This window comes from Stylophora pistillata, chromosome 2, assembly GCF_964205215.1.
Source record: "Stylophora pistillata chromosome 2, jaStyPist1.2, whole genome shotgun sequence".
Taxonomy (NCBI): domain Eukaryota; kingdom Metazoa; phylum Cnidaria; class Anthozoa; order Scleractinia; family Pocilloporidae; genus Stylophora; species Stylophora pistillata.
This window is the reverse complement of record NC_142520.1, coordinates 37,918,040-37,937,377: the sequence shown is the minus strand read 5'-3', so window position 1 is coordinate 37,937,377 and position 19,338 is coordinate 37,918,040. Positions and strand designations below refer to the sequence as shown.

Genomic DNA, 19,338 nt, shown 5'->3' with positions numbered 1-19,338 from the left:
TTCCTTCATTCAGTGATCAAGATAGAAGATTTACCCCACAACACTCGCTATTATTTAATTTTCCTTCACTTAGGAAAGTGGATTTACAACACGATTGATAAATGCCCTTGCAGTAGTAACGCTATGTAACGCAACACACTAAACGCAACAATGGGCCTTTTCGCTCCACAAAAGAGTCTCAAACACTATCACTTAAAATGCCTAAAACATTTGTACCATTGGAGTGCGTTTGAGCGCGTTTGGTCAGAGCTGTTGAACAAGGATCACAGTGGCCATATAAATCTTTGAAAGGTTTTAAACTACGACGTACAACGAATTTGATCTGCTCGAAAACCGGTCTAATATTACATGCTAAAACACAGTGCTTGTGTTTGTTCTTGAGAACGATATAATACGTGACAAATACGCACGAAAAAATACTTCTACACGCTCGGACTATATCAAACTATGTTTACCTATAGTGAAAGGATAAAGAAATGGCCTTGCTTTTACGGAATATTCTGTCAAACTCTACCCATTTCTACCGCTTTTACCGCCATATTGAAAATAACGCTACCACAATGCAATGCAATCGGAGTGCGGACACCGCCTGGGTGAATGGAGACCGAACAGAAATAGTAAGAGTACATCTTATTAGACGTTTTATTGTGTAGCATAGCTGAGTATTTTTTCGATTTGTGCCGTATTTTGACGAAAATAATATGAATTATATACAAACAACGATGATTAAAAATAATCCGAGATACGACACACCAAAACGTTTAGTAAGTTATTTATTATTCAACACGCCAAATTGTTAATTGAGTGAGGGCCAATTTCACGGATGTTTATTTAAGAGGAGTGCGTGACAGAACTATGCGAAACGGAACGGAATTGACGCGTTGTCGTGTTGCTATTTCTATTTTCTTCAGTAAATAATGAAATTTCAGTGTCGTCTAACTGCGTTCTTCGTTCGATTTATCTGATAAACTTGGATCAATATTTGCTAGCCATTCCGACTCTTCGTCTTCAGGAAAATGATTTAAATTGTACGCCAATTTTTTTGGAACTTCAATCAAATTCGTCGCTTGCGCGGGAAAACCTGTCTAACCGGTTCTAGGGAATACAAATACCGCGTGATATTTGCTCTCGTCTTAGGTGTTATTTGCGCTCTACGGAGTGTAATTGTGTAATAATAGTAATTTAGTTGTTATGGTCGAAGTCCATAAAAACGCAGAAGAAAGAACGAGGTTAAGATCCAAGATTGCGCAAGATCAAAGCAGGAATCCCGAGTGGTCAAGACGGGCCATCTTGACCGCTGGGGTAGGCAATCAGAATACAGGATTTGCTCCATCATGCCCGTGGGCGCTGCGAACTATATAATAAATCGTATTACTAAAGTATTAAGGAAGTTAACCAAGTTAACTAATCATGTTAAATTAGAAATTTCTCCTTAAACAAGGCGATTAGAGTAGGAGATAATTAACCTCAGCCAATGAATTCCATAGGAGAAAGTTGGTTACACAACATCTCCATGCTTTTTTACAGCATTTCGCGTGTTGCATTGACGTATTTGTTGAAAGGTTTATTATACTTAAGGTTATTGTGCACCTTAATGGGTCTCTCGCGTGCAAGCGATGTACGTAGCGCGTGCGCTTTCAACTGTAGATATCTAAACCACTATATCAAATTAAAGCTTATAGAACTGGCTATCGGACTATACCAAAAATTTTGAAAAAAATTCATTGTCGAATTTTTCACGACTCCTAAACGGCGAGCACCCAGATCACCTTTTAAGAGCTACAAGTCAAAGGGAATTTGTTCGATTGCTCTCAAATCTTGACAGTAGCTAGTTTTACATATAAACAACAAAAGGGTGTCTCCGAGTTTTTTATTTCTAAATACTTTTTTTTCAAGAGCGATTTTTGTACGATCACTCCACATTTTTTTAATCCTATTTCAAAAATGTTCTGTAAATTTTCACTGAAATTAAATATGGCAAATCGCAACACGTTTTTTAGCGCTTTGGCCCCAGAAATGGGGGAACACATTCAATAAGCGAAAAAAAAAAAATTCGCTTTAACATGTGACGTTCAAAAGGTGATTCGGGCGCTCGCATTCAAAAGTCGTGAAAAATTCGACAATTTAACTTTTTTCAAATTTTTTGGTATAGTCTTATAGCCAGTTCTATAAGCTTTAATTTGATATGGGGTTTAGATATCTACAGTTTAAACCGGATGCGCTACATCACTTGCATGCGAGACACCCCTGAAGGTGCACGGTAACCTTAAAACCACAAGCAGGTCCTCTATGGTGTAAAAGCCATGTTTTTAAATCAACCCAAGAACTTTGTGTTGACTCAGAGTATACAATGGTTTATAGAAGAAAGTTTAAGGTATAAAAATGCTCTTCTCTTTTATTCTGTCCACTGCGCACTGTCCTAATCGGCTAATGGTTAACAAGGAGATTATTTGGTTACGATGAATATATGAAGTTCCATATATTTTGAACTGCGGTTATAGATACGTATGATGGACGATCCTTGCAGTAAAGAGCGCTATTTATGCAATACAGGTAGAGAGCGCTATTTATGCATCACGGGTTTATTACGAATCAACTTAACGGCCTGCTCCCAGTTGGCTTGTTAGCTCAATGGTAGAGCGCTGCACTAGTATCGCAGAGGTCAGTGGTTCGAATCCCGTACAGGTCTGATTTTCTCAGGTCTGATTTTCGCTACTGCATAAATAGCGCTCTCTACTGCGAGGATCGTGCATCATACGTAAGGAAATTATTACTAGTTACTCGAGTTTCACGCTCTAGGCGATCATCAGACAGAGCGTGAAACTCGAGTAACTAGTAATAATTTCCTTCTTTCACATTTGTATTTTGCTCTGCACATTTCTGCATCGAGCACTTCAAGGATAAGTGAAACAACTTTATTTCTTGTTTATTCGTTCATATATATTAGATATAAATATATATATATATATATATATTTATAATTAACAATTATTCTACGAGCGCGCGCTGGATATGAGATGATAGATTGCCAACGAGGCGCGTAGAGCCAAGTTGGCCATAATGATCTCATATCTAACAAACACGAGTGGAATAATTGTTTTATTAAAAACGCTACATTAAACTATTAAATTTTATTACATTTTTTAGCTCCCTTTCAATTTTAAGCTTATGCGTACGCTTAACATATCGTAGTTTATGGTATATTGGCTCATATACCATAATGGCAAAGCCAATGAAAAGTCTTGAATTGCATTATCCAATGATCCAACTTTTAATAAATATATATATCTCGCTCAGGGCAAATTTTCTTTTCAAACATTTATCCTATATATATATATATATATATATATATATATATATATATATAGATATATGTTTTTTTTTTAATACTAATGAAAAGAAATTAACCGGTATCCGTATTTAACCATTAGCCGTACCTGAAACCCATCACCCCATTGAGGCTCTCCTACAACTTGCCCAAATTGTGATTCATAATTTCCCTTGTGGCTGCTATAAGTAGAGTCAATTTACGTGTGTCTAGATTACATTCGGCAGATGGATTTGAGCTATTATCGGGCCCGCGCGCTGGTACGCACGGGGGAGGGGGAGAGGGAGAAGTAGGCTTTCCCCTTGTGATATCGATACCTTCATACCTTGAAATAGGAGAATAAAGGATTATATCTTAATTAACAAATGGTAAACACCACAGCGTACACTATTGAGTTATGGATGCACGCGGGAGGTTGCTAAGCACGAAAGAAGCGTAAGAGTCGCTAGAGGCGATAGCCGAGAGCGACTCTAGCTTCTTGAGTGCTTAGCAAACCTCCCAAGTGCATCCATAACTCTATAGTGTACGCTGTGGTGTTTACCATTTGTTTTATAACATAACATTAACACATTGTAGCCAAAGAGTTCCCTTTTATTTAACAAATCTTACGTAACCAGAAAAATACAAGCGCGCGCGGAAAAAAAGTCTTTGCATTTGCTCACGTCAGCAGCGTACACCCATGGGCAAATGGGGGACGCTAAATTGACCAATCAGAGCGCGCGCTTTACTTTGGTTATGTTATAATCGCTTTTAGAAGTAATAGACTAATCAACAACAACAAAAAAAGGGCATACATATCTTGATTTGCTTTTATCTGTTTATGTTAAAACTTCTTCGCGAAGAAGTTATGAAAGAGACCCAATCGCTTTAAAATAACGTTATCTAATCCGTAAGTAATATCGCTCAATCCTTGCTTTCATGAAGAACAATTGAACGAAGCTCTTTCATTGTTCTATAATTTGCACCAAGCCGTCTTCTTCCACGTTGCCTCCAGATACACCATGGCAATTTTCCCCGGCGCAATACGAACCACCTCCCCCTCCGGCTTGTTTATCTTTGATACCGCTGCCTCCTCCAGAGTACCCTCCACCTCCACCCGATGCGCCGTTATCCTCTGCTCCTCCTCCACCACCACCAAACCCTCCTACTGTTCCTGGTGCTGGTCCGCCGTTGCTTCCACTGTTCATAGCTCCTGCTTGACCTCCTATCCAGCCTTGAGCACGCGACCCACCTCCCTCTCCGTGCTCAGGTCCTTTTCTGGAACAACTTTGGCCATTCCAGCCCGCACCCACTCCCCCATGGTAACTAGCGTCATCATTGTTACATTCTCCTGGCTGACCCTTGGTACCACCCTTCTTTGCATGTGATGGATCGTTCCCCTCACTACTGGTTCCACTTGTTCCTGCCTGACCATCCACACCATGATATCCACCAGACGCGCCCCCTCCTCCTCCAGCAGCTAAAAACAGCAAATCATTTGTGGTATAAACAAAACTTCCTCCCCCTCCCCCAGTGCCAGCGTTGTCTTCGACAGACAGTCCGAGCTCAGCTGCTGTCATGGTCGTGCTTTGGCCACCTTTCACCTCCACTGAATCTCCTCCTCTCTGCCCCACAATAATAATTAGAACAGTACCTTTGGTCAGTCGAAATGTCCCCTCTATCGCTGCACCATAACCGCCGTAATAAGTTCCTGGTCTGTATCCATAATTGTAAGAATGTGTCCCTCCCCGAGCACCAAAGGCTTTGATGAGATATTTAGCTGTTCTTGTAACGGTGAATTTCTGAATGATACCGAGTCTCCCTTTGCGGCCATCAGGCGTAAACGAAAGGAGAGCTATAAGAAAATGACGTAATATGTACTTACTGACGTAATGGGAGGGCCGGACGGGAAACTATTCGGCTCGAGGTCGTAACGCTGAGATCTCGGTAATTAGGGTAAAAAGGATACAGTGTTTTAACAAATACGTTAATCAGACTCCTGTGGGAAAAGTTATTCCAGTTACTGAGTTCTTAGTCGTTACTTAGTTAAGAAGGCTTCGTTTAAGAGGCAGTTAGAAAAATTTCATTGTTTTGGCCAAAATTCAGTGCATAACCGAAAATAAAATGTTTATTAAGTTCCGACCTTTACAGACGGAGAAGTGATCATAATCGTGTGATACGGCCAGAAAGTTTGTATCGAACATGGATGCAAACAAAAAACAAACAATCACACTGTTCAACCAACCTTTCACCTTCAGCGATGTTCTTGCCTCGATTGTAAATTGCGGACTTCTGGCTTCACACACATAAATTCCTGAGTCTGATTCTCTCAGAACCGAAATAGTTAGGGTTCCTTTGTCTACTTTCATTCTCTTTTCGTCCCAGGCCCCCCTTGCTCGCTTCCAAGAGACGAGAGGAACAGTCTCCCCTGTGGCAGAACAGTTCAGAGACACTGACCCACCAACCCCATTGGTGAGCATGTCGGGTGGCTTTGAGACAAATTTTGGTGCCGACCAAACAAACCAGGTCGTAACTGCGGAACCTTCTCCAAGATGGTTTCTTCCTCTGCATTCGTACGCTCCAGTGTCCTTTTTTTCCACATCAACCAGTGTCAGATCCTGCTGATTGCAATCTGCCCTCTTTTGAGCCAAGGCACCGATCAATCTCTTCCACGACACGACTGGTTTTGGAAAGCCGGTCACGTGACATTTAGGTAGCGTACTATTTTGTCCCACCCTTGCATGAGTGGGACCTGAAGCAAGTTGAACATGTGGTTTGGCTAAATGGAGTTGATTTAAATAATTGATATTAAAGAATAGTAAAAAACAGATGATGAAATAAATTCACACCCAGTTTCTTCTGCATGCCCATTCCTACCTTCATCAATTAGCTTCGTAGACTGACTCTCGGAATCAAGAACATTTCTTCCAACGCACGTGTAATTTCCAGCGTCGCTAAGAGTCACGTGATGGAATTCTAATCTCCCACCCCGAGCGCCAAGCTGAGAATTACTTTGGAGATGAGTGCCATTTGTCCCCACCCACGTCATAGTCGGTTGAGGATTTCCACTTACCGAACATTGAAACACTGCACTTTGATTTTCTCTGAGTGTTTGCTTCATTGGAGAAACAACAACTACAGGGAGAGAGATAGGTTCCCCAGGTTCTCCCTTAACTCCGGGTGGCCCCCTGGGACCCGGAACCCGTGTGATACCCTGTGCACCCTTTTGACCTGGTGGTCCGATATTTCCTTGCTTTCCGGAAGGCCCTGGTTCTCCTCTAAAACCGCGTGACCCTTTCCTTCCTGTAGATCCACGCGGACCTCTCCCTTGATCCTTTTGGTCCTTGCAATCCTGGTGGCCCCTGTACGCAAATTTGTTCTTTGGGCGAACAAAATGATCGTGGTGACCATGAATTCATGGTCTTGTTTATCTCACTTCTAACCACCTCTATCGTAACTTTACCAGGGTTGGCTCCTTTCTCAGGTAACTTGAAATGGCGACGGCTTCTGGCGTTAACTGGAAATAGTTTTTTTTTTCAAAAAGTGTTTGAAAATTAAAGCGGTAACACTTTTAAATCTCCTTACCAGACAATAATCTCAACAGTGGTTTATTTATACAACCTTTGGTTCCAAACCAGATTCGTCTAAATGACTGTTACCAGGTTCTTACTAAGCTTTCCGTCGCTGAAAATTTGTGCAGGAAAATAATGAAAGGAGGCTGCCATATTCTCGAGCAAACACTGATTTTCTTTTGCTCGCTTTTACATATACGATCGCCTCGTTTAAACGAGAACCTAAATTAAGCTCAACCTTTCCTTGTGGCACGCAAGAGTACTTCACGTTTTTCCACCCCCCACCCCCCCCCCCCTCACCCATTCCTCACGTTTCAAAACGTTTAGCTATCCAAGACCTTTTTGTGCTGTTATTATGATAAACAGCAGACGTCGCACTGTTGTTTTAGTCATTCAACGATGGACCCTTCATATTCCTGAAGGGTTTATCTGGCCAACAATACATCAAATATATTAATCCAAGTTAGGGAAAAAGGGATATCTTTGAATGATCAATTGCATAATGTTACTCATATGATTGTTCTCTTGAACTTTTACAACGGTGACCGCTATTACTTTTTCGCTATCGACCCCTCAGAAGTGAGTTTATGTAGTTACTAAAATAGACAAATTCATCAGCCACTTTAAGTACCATTGTGACTCCCAATTTCTTCACCAAAGTAAGCCTCGGCAAAATTCAGGGGATCGAAAAGAGTTCGCCAGGAAAATTGTATTTCGTATCGTTGTCGAAGCGAGGGTCCTTTACTAAGTTATAAGTTGACGAGAGAAAGCATACTACCTTCGGTCATATCCCTACTCTCCTGAGCAATATTGCCAGCAAAGTTCCCGACAAAACCAGTGCTTTCAGAAGGTTGAGTACCTGCTGCTTCGGTAGAATCCCTCATGGATTCATGTATTCGCCCCACTTCCGCCACAACATCTTCAACATTATGAACTCGCTGGTTTATGATCTCAACACGAACCAAGGCGGTAGTACAGATCAATAAACATACGAACGATACTGGAAAAGCAAACTTGGATAAACAGCTGGGCACATCACCAACAGAAGGGCAATCTTGTTTTTGAAACATAATAAAACGCTGTTAGGATTGAACCGACTTGTAACGCTCCAACATGTTTTGAAAACCAGCCGAGACACGTACGATCGCGAAATGTAAATTCTAAATTTCCATACCCATAGTGTAAATATGGATAAATAGACACAAGAATCTTGCCTTAAAGCGCGGCCTGTTGAGTTCAATTTTAACCTCTAGATTAACATTCCAATTCTCCACACTGTTACCCGATCATTTTCTATGCCTGTGGTGAGCAGAAACTGCTTGAAAAGTAAGCTTAATGATTATTATTTCATCTCGCTAGGCTTTAGACATTTCTACTTCTTTTGCTCCAGAGAAACATTTTCTTTGGTAAAAGATTAAGTTTTAAGGAACTATTTGGGTATTGCTTGAGAACAATCTATCCCTCTGTATTTTTCAATTTAAAAAAGCGTACACGCGCATTTTTGTAAAAAATAGTTTCGTTTCCAAATGGCTGAAATATTAAGCAATTAAAAGTGTTGTGGAAAGAATTTTGTTATGTTTATGTTAGTTAAATCATGATAGCATCTTAATATTATAAACGCTGCACTTTACATAGGTAGTTTGAACGATTACGAGCGCTTTTTGTGGTGTGAAAAATTTCCTTCAAGTGTTACTTTAGATAGCATAACAGGCATCAGCAATCAATCCTTATTCAAATCTGAAAGGGACAAAATTTTTTCCAGTGTTACCCTTGTTTTGCTTTAACTGCATTTATAACTCTGTTGGAATGTGAACCTTATTCTTTTTTCTAGTGTAGGCCTAACGTTAACTTATATCAACTAATTGAGTTTTAAATCGCGCAAAGCTTTGTTACAATGTAATCTTAGTTTTCATTCATGTTTAAACTTAGTTCAGTTTTAAATGCCCATACGACTCTATTCATACAAGTTTAGTTGCATTTCTGTAAAAGCCTTGTTCTGTTCTATATGCGCGAAAATAACTCACATTGTGACTTTAGCCTATTTCCAGTCTATGTGTGATATAGCTTTAGATGGACTCGTACCTCACTTACAATGTGAGCTTGGTATTCTGTCTAGTTTATGCTTAGTTTAGTTGAGTTTTAAGCGGTACGCATAGCTTTGTTACAATACAAGTTTACTTTTGTCTCTATTGTGATCAGTTTTTAATGCATGCATAACTCTGTTACAGTGTGAGCTAGTTTTTGTATCCAGTATGCGCCTAGTCCAGTTTAAAATACACACATAACTCTCTAACAATGCAAGCTTAGTTTTACTTCCAATGTGCGCTAAGTACAGTGTTAATTGCACACATTACTAGGATACGTCGGGATCTAAGTCATTCTGGTATACGCCTTGTTCAGTTTCAAAGGTAGGCATTACTCTGTTATAATGTAAACTTAGTGTTGTTTCTAATATACCCTTGATTTGAATTTTAAATGCGTGTAAAACTTAGCTACAACGTGGGCTTAGTTTTGTTTACTGTGTCAACCAAGTTCAGTTTTAACTGCTTGCATAAATCATATATTACAATGTAGTTTATTTTGTTTCTAGGGTGTATCAAGTTAAGTTTTAAATGAGCTTACAACTCAATTACAATGCAAACTTAGTTTTTTGTGTGCATAACCCAGTTTTAATATCATATGAGCTTCATCAGTCCATGCCTAGTTCAGTTTTAAATGTGAATATTGCTCAGTTAGAATGTGAGCTTAGTTTTGTATGCAGTGTACTCCTAGTTCAGTTTTAAATTCTCGCGTGTAAGTCAGTTCCAATGCGGGCTTAGTTTCAGGCTTTAGCCTAGTTTCCAACACACCCAGTTTCAGATGAACACATATAGTTCATGAGTTCTTTTTCCTGTATGACTGCAACACTTAATAATAACGTACTGCTTCATTCACAATTGCTTGTTTCTCGCCTGATGCTTGATTCATTCACTCTTTACATTTCCTTATGGTCTTTATTTGCTACGTACTATACTTTAGATAGCATTTAGCAAGTGCAGAGAAACAGGGCCACAGAGAGTCGTATCTAACGAACTTGTTTCCTTTAAGATACATTAAGCAATAAAGTATTAAGAAAAGATAGACGTAGAAAGCTTGTATTTTAGGGCTGATTTTACAGGCTGATAGTAATCGAAGCGTCCCTTTTTAAATGATAAACACCAACTATTCCCTTAGTTATACCAACAAACGAACGCAGTCTTCAACCAACATGGGTATTGGGCATTTATCTTCCTAGGTAAGGGTATTCCCAAGCTGGGCTAGGGAGAAACAACAAAAACAGGACTACAACAACAATAACACCAGTAACAATGTATTCGTTAGCTACTTTACGTCATACAAATTGATATATCATTGGGATTAAACGCAACTGATTTTTGAAACGAAATTCAAGTTGAAATCTAAGAATAGAATTGAAATTATCTCAAGAAAACAGTTCCAGTCCTTTAACTCTTAGTCAGATATTATTACATGTAATCATCATACTTCTTATCCCTTTCACTTATAGTGTTTCCCGTTTTTTATGAACTTCTATTTCCTTTACCATTGTGAAAAGATGATTTCTTAACATAATCGATAGAATATTGCAACTATACATATATGAACGAGAACGACTAAATAAATCATTTTACTTAAAACCGACTAGAATTTCAAACGCTTACTGATAAGAACAACAATATCTCGATCTTCTTGAAAAAACAACTTCAAAAACCGTGGAGCGCTATTTAGTTGAAATTGGAGCGTCGTTATATCCAAATTCAGCAGGAGCCGAAATGTATCTTAAACTTATACCTGACTTTTTGCAGGCTAACCACATGTTACCCACCTCGTAGTGATTTTTTTTTTTTATATTCGTTAACGCTAAAATAAGAATCCATAAAGTAGAACTACTTTCATACGAGAAAAGTTCTTATAGTTTAGTTACAGTGCAGCCTACTGCATAGTACCATGTAACAGTTTTCAACAGTTCAGTGTACAGTGCAGCCCACTGCATAGTAAGATTTAGCAGTTCCAACAGTTCAGTGTCGTGTTCTTGAGCACAATGCAAAGGACTGCATAGTAACATTTAATCTTACTATGCAGTGTACCTCACTGTACCGAACAACAATACACTGAATAGTACAGTGTAGCGCCCTATATAGTAATATTTAAGAGTTTTTTCCCAGTTCGGTGTTGTTACTCAGTTCAGATGTTCTGTAAGTGCAGTCTGTACAGTATGGCGCACTGCTGAGTAATATTTGATAGTTGTGAACAGCTCAGCATACAATGCATTGCACTGCTTAGAGCATATTTAAGAATTTTTTTAGTTGCGACGCTACCTGTGACTGTAAGTCTTTGTTCTTGAGAAATAATCGTTTATCTCCATTGCGATTTCTTCGATCTGACGATCACGTTTCAGATTATTTGCTTATTTTACTTCAACCATCTACCACCTTTGCGCTTTGAGGTGACAATGCGGACGGTTTATTATGGCACAAACTAATCTTGTACGATTCTCAATATTTCACTCATTAAAATTTTTCAGAAAACTCGCTCGTTCTTTTCGCACCCTCATTCTTTTTCTGAGGCCCGTGCTAAACGTTCCAACATTGTCATCGAAGATTTGTTGACTCGATAATGTTAAAGCATTTAGCATATATGCTTGTCCAACATTTTTTGTAGGACTAATGTTTAAGAACTTATGAAACGTTCGTCCAACAATTAATGTTGAACAAACATGGATGTTTAACGCCCCAATAATGTCAGATCAACAAATGTTATCGAAGAAAGTTGGAACGTTTAACCCGGCTTGATACTTCTCAACTCGTGCAAAACCATCTCGCGCACGCCTTTTCCAAGGATTAACCTCTAGTTGACATTCTTTAACAGTTCAGAGTATTTTCGTATAGTGGAGAGCATTTCAGAGCAAAATAAGACTCCGCGTTATAGCTTTGAAATGTGCACGTTATCAACCTTTTCATTAAACTTTCATGTTTCTAGAAGATTATTGTTAAATCGTGCGTTTACAACCGAAAAGGATAGAACACTCTCAGAGGAACTAAGACGTAGAACGTATACAATTAACATGGAAACAGGGGCACCGAGAAGACGACAAACTATCTATTTAAAATAGAAATACGATAAAACGACGTAGACGTGTGTTTTTCAGGTATTGAGCAGTTTGGTAGTAGTTAGAATTTAATTTGAGTATTTACTACCGTTGCAAATACTCAACTACCTACTGAGTATTTGTTACCGTAGCAAATACCCATTAATGGTGGCAAATACGCACTAGCGGGTATTTGCTACCGTAGCAAACACTCAGTGGGTAGTTGCTACGGTAGCAAATACCCATCAATGGTAGCAAATACGCACTAGTGGGTATTTGCTACCGTAGCAAATACTCAGTGGGTAGTTGCTACGGTAGCAAATACGCAATCAATGTAGCAAATATCCACTCGAATCGGACTCTCTCTCTCTCTCTCTCTCTCTCTCTCTCTCTCTCTCTCTCTCTCTCTCTCTATCCCTTCGTTTAATAAAGGATAAAAAATGGGCGACGATTTGTTTTTCGATGGGAGAACTTTTGGAAGGAAGGTTGTCGAGCAAAGTTTTACCAAATTAAATTGGTAACATAATACCTTTAGCTTCTGTCGGGTTAACAGCACGTCAGTGGCGGGAAATTGTTTATTACAATTTGACTGGCGTTTTGTTGCACTCGCTAGCACCAGTCCATGGTTGAGGAATTGTGATTGAGGAATTGGTTGATTTATCTCATTAATTAAATTTTGCTGATGGATTATTTGCCCTCATGCGTAGCGGAGACTGTCACAATCGCTTACAACTGAACAGAAAAAGGGTATGGCATTTTAAGTGGCAATGTATGCAGAACCCACCCTCGCCGAAAAACGATTGGAGATCGTTTACAATATTCATACGTCTACTCACATTCTTCATCACGCGAAGCACTTCAAAGGAGAAAAACAAACCGATCCCTTTTAAGTCGCATGACATTCTTTGATCCAAGCCTAGATCTCCTCAAAGAAAAACGCGCACTGACCAATCGATTTAAAAAACAAAATTCTGTTTTAAAAATAATTCTTCCGCCTTAAATTAAAAACAAAAACGACAATCGAGGGCCAAAAGACAAAATTTTTACAAGAGGAAACTGGTGTGCCTGCCTAGTACATCAAAATACTATATTTTCCTTTATTCTCTTCGCTGGGCTAAACCGCATTTGATTCTTTTTAAACACATCTGTTACCAAATAAATAGGAAGCTGTAAAAATACTACAGCCCATGTTCTTTTCAGGGCTGATAAGGAGCAGAGCCGTAATAGGAAGCAAATTAAAGTTTACGTCTATTGTTTTCTCCTCCTCTAGGCGGAAACGATCAGCGCATATAGACATAATTTTGAGTTCTCACGCTAGTGCTTGCCCCAAAGGAGTAGGAGGGATAAAATAGGAAAAGGGGCACTCGAAACAAACCTACTCTTTTTTACGGAAACCACGCTGGTGTTTCCCCCAGGGGAGCAGGGTAAGATAGAATAGGATAGGGGCAATCGAATCCACTTTACGAGAATATCAACACCGCATGCTCAAAAGAGATTAGGTTCTTCGCTGCCATTCCTCAAGATGTCTCGCATCGCCCCGAGGCGTTGCGTAACACCTCAAGAAGCGGTTCGAAAGAGACTTGACTAAAGAGAGAGAAGTTCAAGCTTGCTCATAACAGAATGTCACTTTGTAAAAATCTTGAATAGCATGATGGTCTATGATAGTAATTCGAAGTGAGCATGCGTGGACGTAAATCCAAGAGACAAAAAGAAATGGTGCAATTCGCTCTATGCTAGTGAAGTTATAATCTCATTGTAAAGCACAACGAAGATATGAGAGACTCTGCCCCCAATCTTTACAACCACGGCAATCCCTTATTGGATTCATTTTGACATTTATTCGTCACTAAACCTCTTATTCAGGTAAATTGTGCGCAGACCAATTGTATGTTTGATGTATCTTGTTCTTCTTCACACATCAGCAATTGGACTTCTCCACTGAAAAAGATGAATTTCAATTTAAATTAAGGTGGCACCTGTATTTTTAATATCGCCAGCCTGTGAACGTCGGTGACAAAAAGGAAATTTCATATGGTGAGCTTAAGTGATCGAGAATTTCATTGATTTCTCTTTTAACCAATTGCAACCAGATGCAAACTTGCCGGAAAGTCGATGACTCCTTAGTCATTTGCGTTTTTCATGCTTGAGGACACTAAGGGGCTTTTCCTAAGGGATTGTTGGAGTTTTCAGATATCTACCTTTAATGGGGCTAACCGATACAGCGTAAAACGGCTAACCAATTCGGCCAATAGGCGTAGAAATTGACAAATTGTAAACGTTCATCGTAAAAAGAAATTAACTGCAAAAAAGACTTCTAGTGACAATAATAGAATGATATTAACTGTTGGTTGTAAAATGGCCCAAATCGTAACCGTCAACTGTGAAAGCTATCACCCCTTTGAGGCCCTCTGATTGGCAGTTATACTCTGCACTAATCGCGCTTATAGAAACTCGGCCCAGGCTTTCGTGCTCAAAACCCGGCTCTTCCTCATTGTTTTGTAAGCTAATATGGCGTGTCCTGGGCGCAATAAAATGTACTCTCTTTTCTTTTGTAAATTTAATTAATCATGAAGAGTTAAACTTTCTTATGAATCAATGATATGTCGCACTTCGCCCTTAATATTTCTTGTCGAGGAGGAAGGCAAGAAGAATTCTCACGTGCTCAGGTTCTTTTAAGAACATCCATTTAAATATTTATGATCACTCACCTGCCGAGAGTAATTGCCGCCCATTAACGAAAGTTCCACAGGTTATCATGCAAAAGTAGAATGAAACAGTTTTGAACCTGTGCCTCTTCGCACAAATTCCCCTGCAGCAATTAATTACAAATTACAAATTCGGCCAGAATAGACTTTAATCCACCTATACCTAATTACCAATTCGAACAGTTGCCAACTCCTCTTTCTTGTGGAGGTGTCGGTATGTATGTTGACGCCAGTTTAAATTACACAGTCCTCGAAAAAACCTCTAACGAGGCTTTCCAGGCCTCATGGATTGAACTCGAATTTTTAAAAGGTAAAAATGTTATATGTGGTGTAATCTATCGGCAACATACTTCTCCTGAACAATTTCAATCGTATTTCGATATGACAATAGAAAGACTAAGCTCTACTGATCAACCGATATATGTCATGGGCGACTTCAACATTGATCTCCTCAAATCTGAAAATTGTGATTTTTCTCATAACTTTCTGCTATCCCTGCAAAGTTACTCCTTTTTTTCCAGCAATTGACAAGCCTACAAGAGTCCATAATAATTCTGCCACACTTATTGACAATATTCTTGTTAACAGAATTGGCTTTAAACTCTCCAGCGGCAACATTGTCTCAGATATAAGTGACCACTACTCTCAATTTTGCATCATCCATTCTTCATCTTTAAAATCTCGCTATCAGGGGACTAAAATCCGTGACTATTCGAGATTTTCGGAAGAAAACTTTATTAGTGATATTTCTCAAACTGACTGGACCGGTTTGATCTCTAATGGCTCTCTTGACAAACGCTTTTCTTCGTTCTACAACAAATTGAATAAACTTGTTAATAGACATGCTCCTCTCAAAATTCTATTAAAACGCAAAGCCAAGCAACTATCTAAACCGTGGATAACTAGAGGTTTACGTAGATCAATAAAAATAAAGAACGATCTCTTTTACTCTGGTGACATGGCTACATACAAGCTGTGCAGGAACACAATTTTAAGCCTTACTCGCCAAAGTAAAAGACTTTACTATCAATCCTATTTTAGTAGAAACCTAAATAATATGAAAAAAACTTGGGAGGGGATTAACACTTTAATTAATAAGCACAAAAAGACTAAGCTCGTATTATCGCTCCAGCTTCCAGACAACCGGGGTACAACACAAAACCAGTCAGAAATGGCTAATGTATTGAATTATCATTTCGCATCCGTCGGACCTAAACTTGCAAATAGCATACCATTATCCACCAGGGACTTTAAGGATTAGCAAGGGAATTCAAAAAAAGCCTACAGACTTTATTCATGTCCAGTTCGTCTTTTGAAGTCCGCACATCAAGCTAAATCTCATACCCTAGCTGAACTAATGAACATGTCCATTTCAACTGGTATCTATCCCCACAAATTAAAGCACGCTATAGTAATTCCAATTTATAAAGCGGATGATGAAACTGACCCAAACAATTATCGCCCAGTATCGTTACTGTCCGTGTTTAATCGAATTTTCGAAAAGCTAATGTACAAACGCCTAAAATCTTTTATAAATAAGAATGATATATTTTTTCACATCGCAATATGGATTTAGAGAGAACTGCTCAACTCAACATGCAATTCTAGATATTCTAAATACAATTCAAAACAACATTGATAAAAAATTATATTCCTGTGGCACTTTCATTGACTTGAAAAATGCCTTCGACCCGGTTGATCATTCGATTTTGTTGAATAAATTTCACCATTATGGAATTAGAGGATTGATTAATGACTGGTTGTCGTCATACTTGTCTGTCAGGATGCGATCAACCCAAAGCGGTTCTGTTGTCTCTAGCAAAGAGAGAATAGTGGGTGGAGTCCCTCAAGGTTCTGTACTTGGTTTGCTTCTTTTCTTAATTTATGTCAATGACATGCATCGTTCCTCTAAAAAGTTTGACTTTTACCTATTTGCTAATGATACCAATTTACTATATGCAGAAAAAGATCTAAACAAACTTGAAGTTATCGTCAATGAAGAGTTATTAAAGTTGTGTGAATGGCTGAATTCAAATAAATTATCTCTTAACGTATCTAAATCTAATTTCGTTATTTCTCATCCTTATCAACACAAACTATACCGAGAAGTAAACCTTAAAATACTTGATAATAACTCGGAACAATTGGTATCTCTTGAACGTAAGACATATGTTAAATACCTAGGTGTTCTAATTGACATTAATCTCTCCTGGAAGCACCATATTAACTACATTTCCATGAAAATAAGCAAAGGTATCGGCTTTGTTGCAAGGCTAAGACACTTGGTACCGCTCACTACTCTTATAAACATTTACCGCTCGCTCATTGAACCGTATATTTCCTATGGTCTCGTTGCTTGGGGCCAAGCCGCGAATACTCATCTAAAGAAAATCGTCATTTTACAAAAGCGGGTTCTTCGTCTAATGTACTTTTCCGATTATACATCTCACAGTGCTCCTCTTTTTAGTAGTTCGGGAATTCTACCGATAAAAATGCTTTACTTCAAATCGGTTGCCTCTCTGTTACATGACATCAAAAATCGCTGTGTTTCTCCCAATATTTCTGAACTTTTTACTCACTCTGAACAGGTTCATTCCTACTCTACTCGTTTCTCAGTAGCTGGAAGCTTTTATATAAAACAGGCGAGAACAAATCATCAGTTGTTTTCCTTTTCCAGAGTTGGTGCGAAAATATAAAATGGCACCCCCCCTGAAATTCGTAAGCCAAGGAAAGCACCTTTTAAACGTGAGCTAACTCACTTGCTTTTGGAAAATTCTTGAAATTGAGGAGATGAATGTTGACTTGCGCTACCTTGACCTTTCTAGCTTATATTTGTATTTCAACTGATTAGCTTTCTCTTTGACCTGTTAAAAACTCCCTTGTGTGACTGGCCCAGTTAAAACCTTTAACATGATTATCACTACTATTATTTATTATTTATTTTTATTTGCGCATTTATTTATATATTTCATTGTTGCGTGTGTGTGTGCGTGCGTGTGTGTGTGTGTGTGTGTGTGTGTGTGTGTGTGTGTGTGTGTGTGTGTGTGTGTGTATGTGTGAGAGCCTATACAGTGTCTGTTTAGGTAGCCAGCCTAGAATAGCTTTGCTAACTGCGGGCTACAAAAGCCTTTATTTCTTTAATTTAAAGAAAAAAAAATAAAGTCAATGTTGTTGTTGTAGCGGATTTCGATTTCTTTAATTTATTAAAGATAATCATAAAAATAACTTCAGCCACTTTAATATCCTGAATGAAAACAAGTTCCTTGCCGAGCAGCTCACCGGCCACCATGCCGACTGGTCCGTGACTCAGAGTCAAAGGTCTGATCAGAGTATTTAGCTGTCACAATTTAACTTTGGCATTGTCTTAGCAGAACAGATAAGAGCCCTTTTTGTGTCCCAAGCCTATAGATCACGGTTAAAACATGCCGGGTACAACGCACGTTACTTGGTAGTCACGTTTCGCGGTATAATCAGGCCATCCTCAAATGTCATGACACATCTAGGCTTAGCTAGGCCGTTCCCGCCACCGAATCATTATACAACAGTGAAAATTGTGCGAGAGAGTCCTAATTTAACACTGTTAACGCACAAGCAGCATGGATCCTCGCGCCTGGAAATATTTTCATTGTTAACTTTAATTAATTTCACATTTGAAGCTAAACGCTTCTCCTTCACTTGCTCGTGGAGTCCTCCCGCTTTACCTTGACAGACCTATGGATCATTTTAGGCTTTCCCGGTGAGGATTTTTTATCCAGAGCAAAGCTCGTCATGAGGATTCAACTTTGACCTGTAATGGGTAACAATCAATTTCGACGCAAAACTGAAAAAATTAAAGTTATATATAAAGTTTATATTCCACGATGATTCCTGATAAAGTCCAGTAATTCTCTTTAATAGGTTTTTAATCTAAAATATACAAAAAAAACTAGCATTGTTAACAATACTTATGTTACTTATATTGACCTATGTGCAACACAAAAGCAACTTGAAGAAACTAACATTACCTTTAGTGTTTTAATACATGTATGCTCTAGTGGTATATTTTCTAACAGCGATATTCAAGATCAACCCAGCTTGAAAGATCATCGTTTTAAAACAGACTACTATTCTAAATTACAATCGCATCAGGTTCTGATTGTTCCCAAATTATGCACAGTTTTATCCCGATTTCTCTGGCCTGCATCATGTAAGGTTCATTTTCATGAAGATTTGAAGTGAATTAAATCTAATTTCTTGTGTTGGCGATTTGAGAATTAGCTACCAATCATAATGATTAAATTACTGATAGATCTGAAGATTTCTAATTCAATTTGCATGCTACTATGCAGTGCCGTTGTTGCTAAAAGAAACATTAGGTTTCAGGCCGGGGGTTGATGAATGAATTCCTTATTTATATTGCGCCCATTCTATACAATATTCAAAGGCGCAGTACCCCCCAATCAATTTGATAGACACTACACAAAGATAGACCACAACACCAGGCACTACATGCCCTACTCATTTCGAACAGTGTGTGAGTTCTTTAACGTCCCACAAATTTTTTTATCACATACAAGGGCCTTGTGAGACGGGACCTCCATTTATCGTCCCTATCCGAGAAGACTAGAAAGTCTAACCATTTGCAGATAT

The 19,338-nt window shown here is 38.8% G+C and overlaps 1 protein-coding gene and 1 pseudogene across 1 annotated transcript; both read right to left on the bottom strand.

Moving 5' to 3' along the window:
• LOC148739363 (uncharacterized) overlaps positions 1–19,338 on the bottom strand; it is a 92,837-nt pseudogene that overhangs the window by 67,720 nt on the left and 5,779 nt on the right.
• On the bottom strand, positions 4,124–5,824 carry LOC148739364 (uncharacterized). Its single transcript, XM_088751202.1, has 2 exons — positions 5,553–5,824; positions 4,124–5,162 (listed from the first exon to the last, which is right to left on the bottom strand). The coding sequence occupies exons 1-2, from the start codon at positions 5,785–5,787 to the stop codon at positions 4,273–4,275; spliced, it is 1,125 nt and encodes a 374-aa protein (XP_088607328.1). The 5' UTR covers positions 5,788–5,824; the 3' UTR covers positions 4,124–4,272.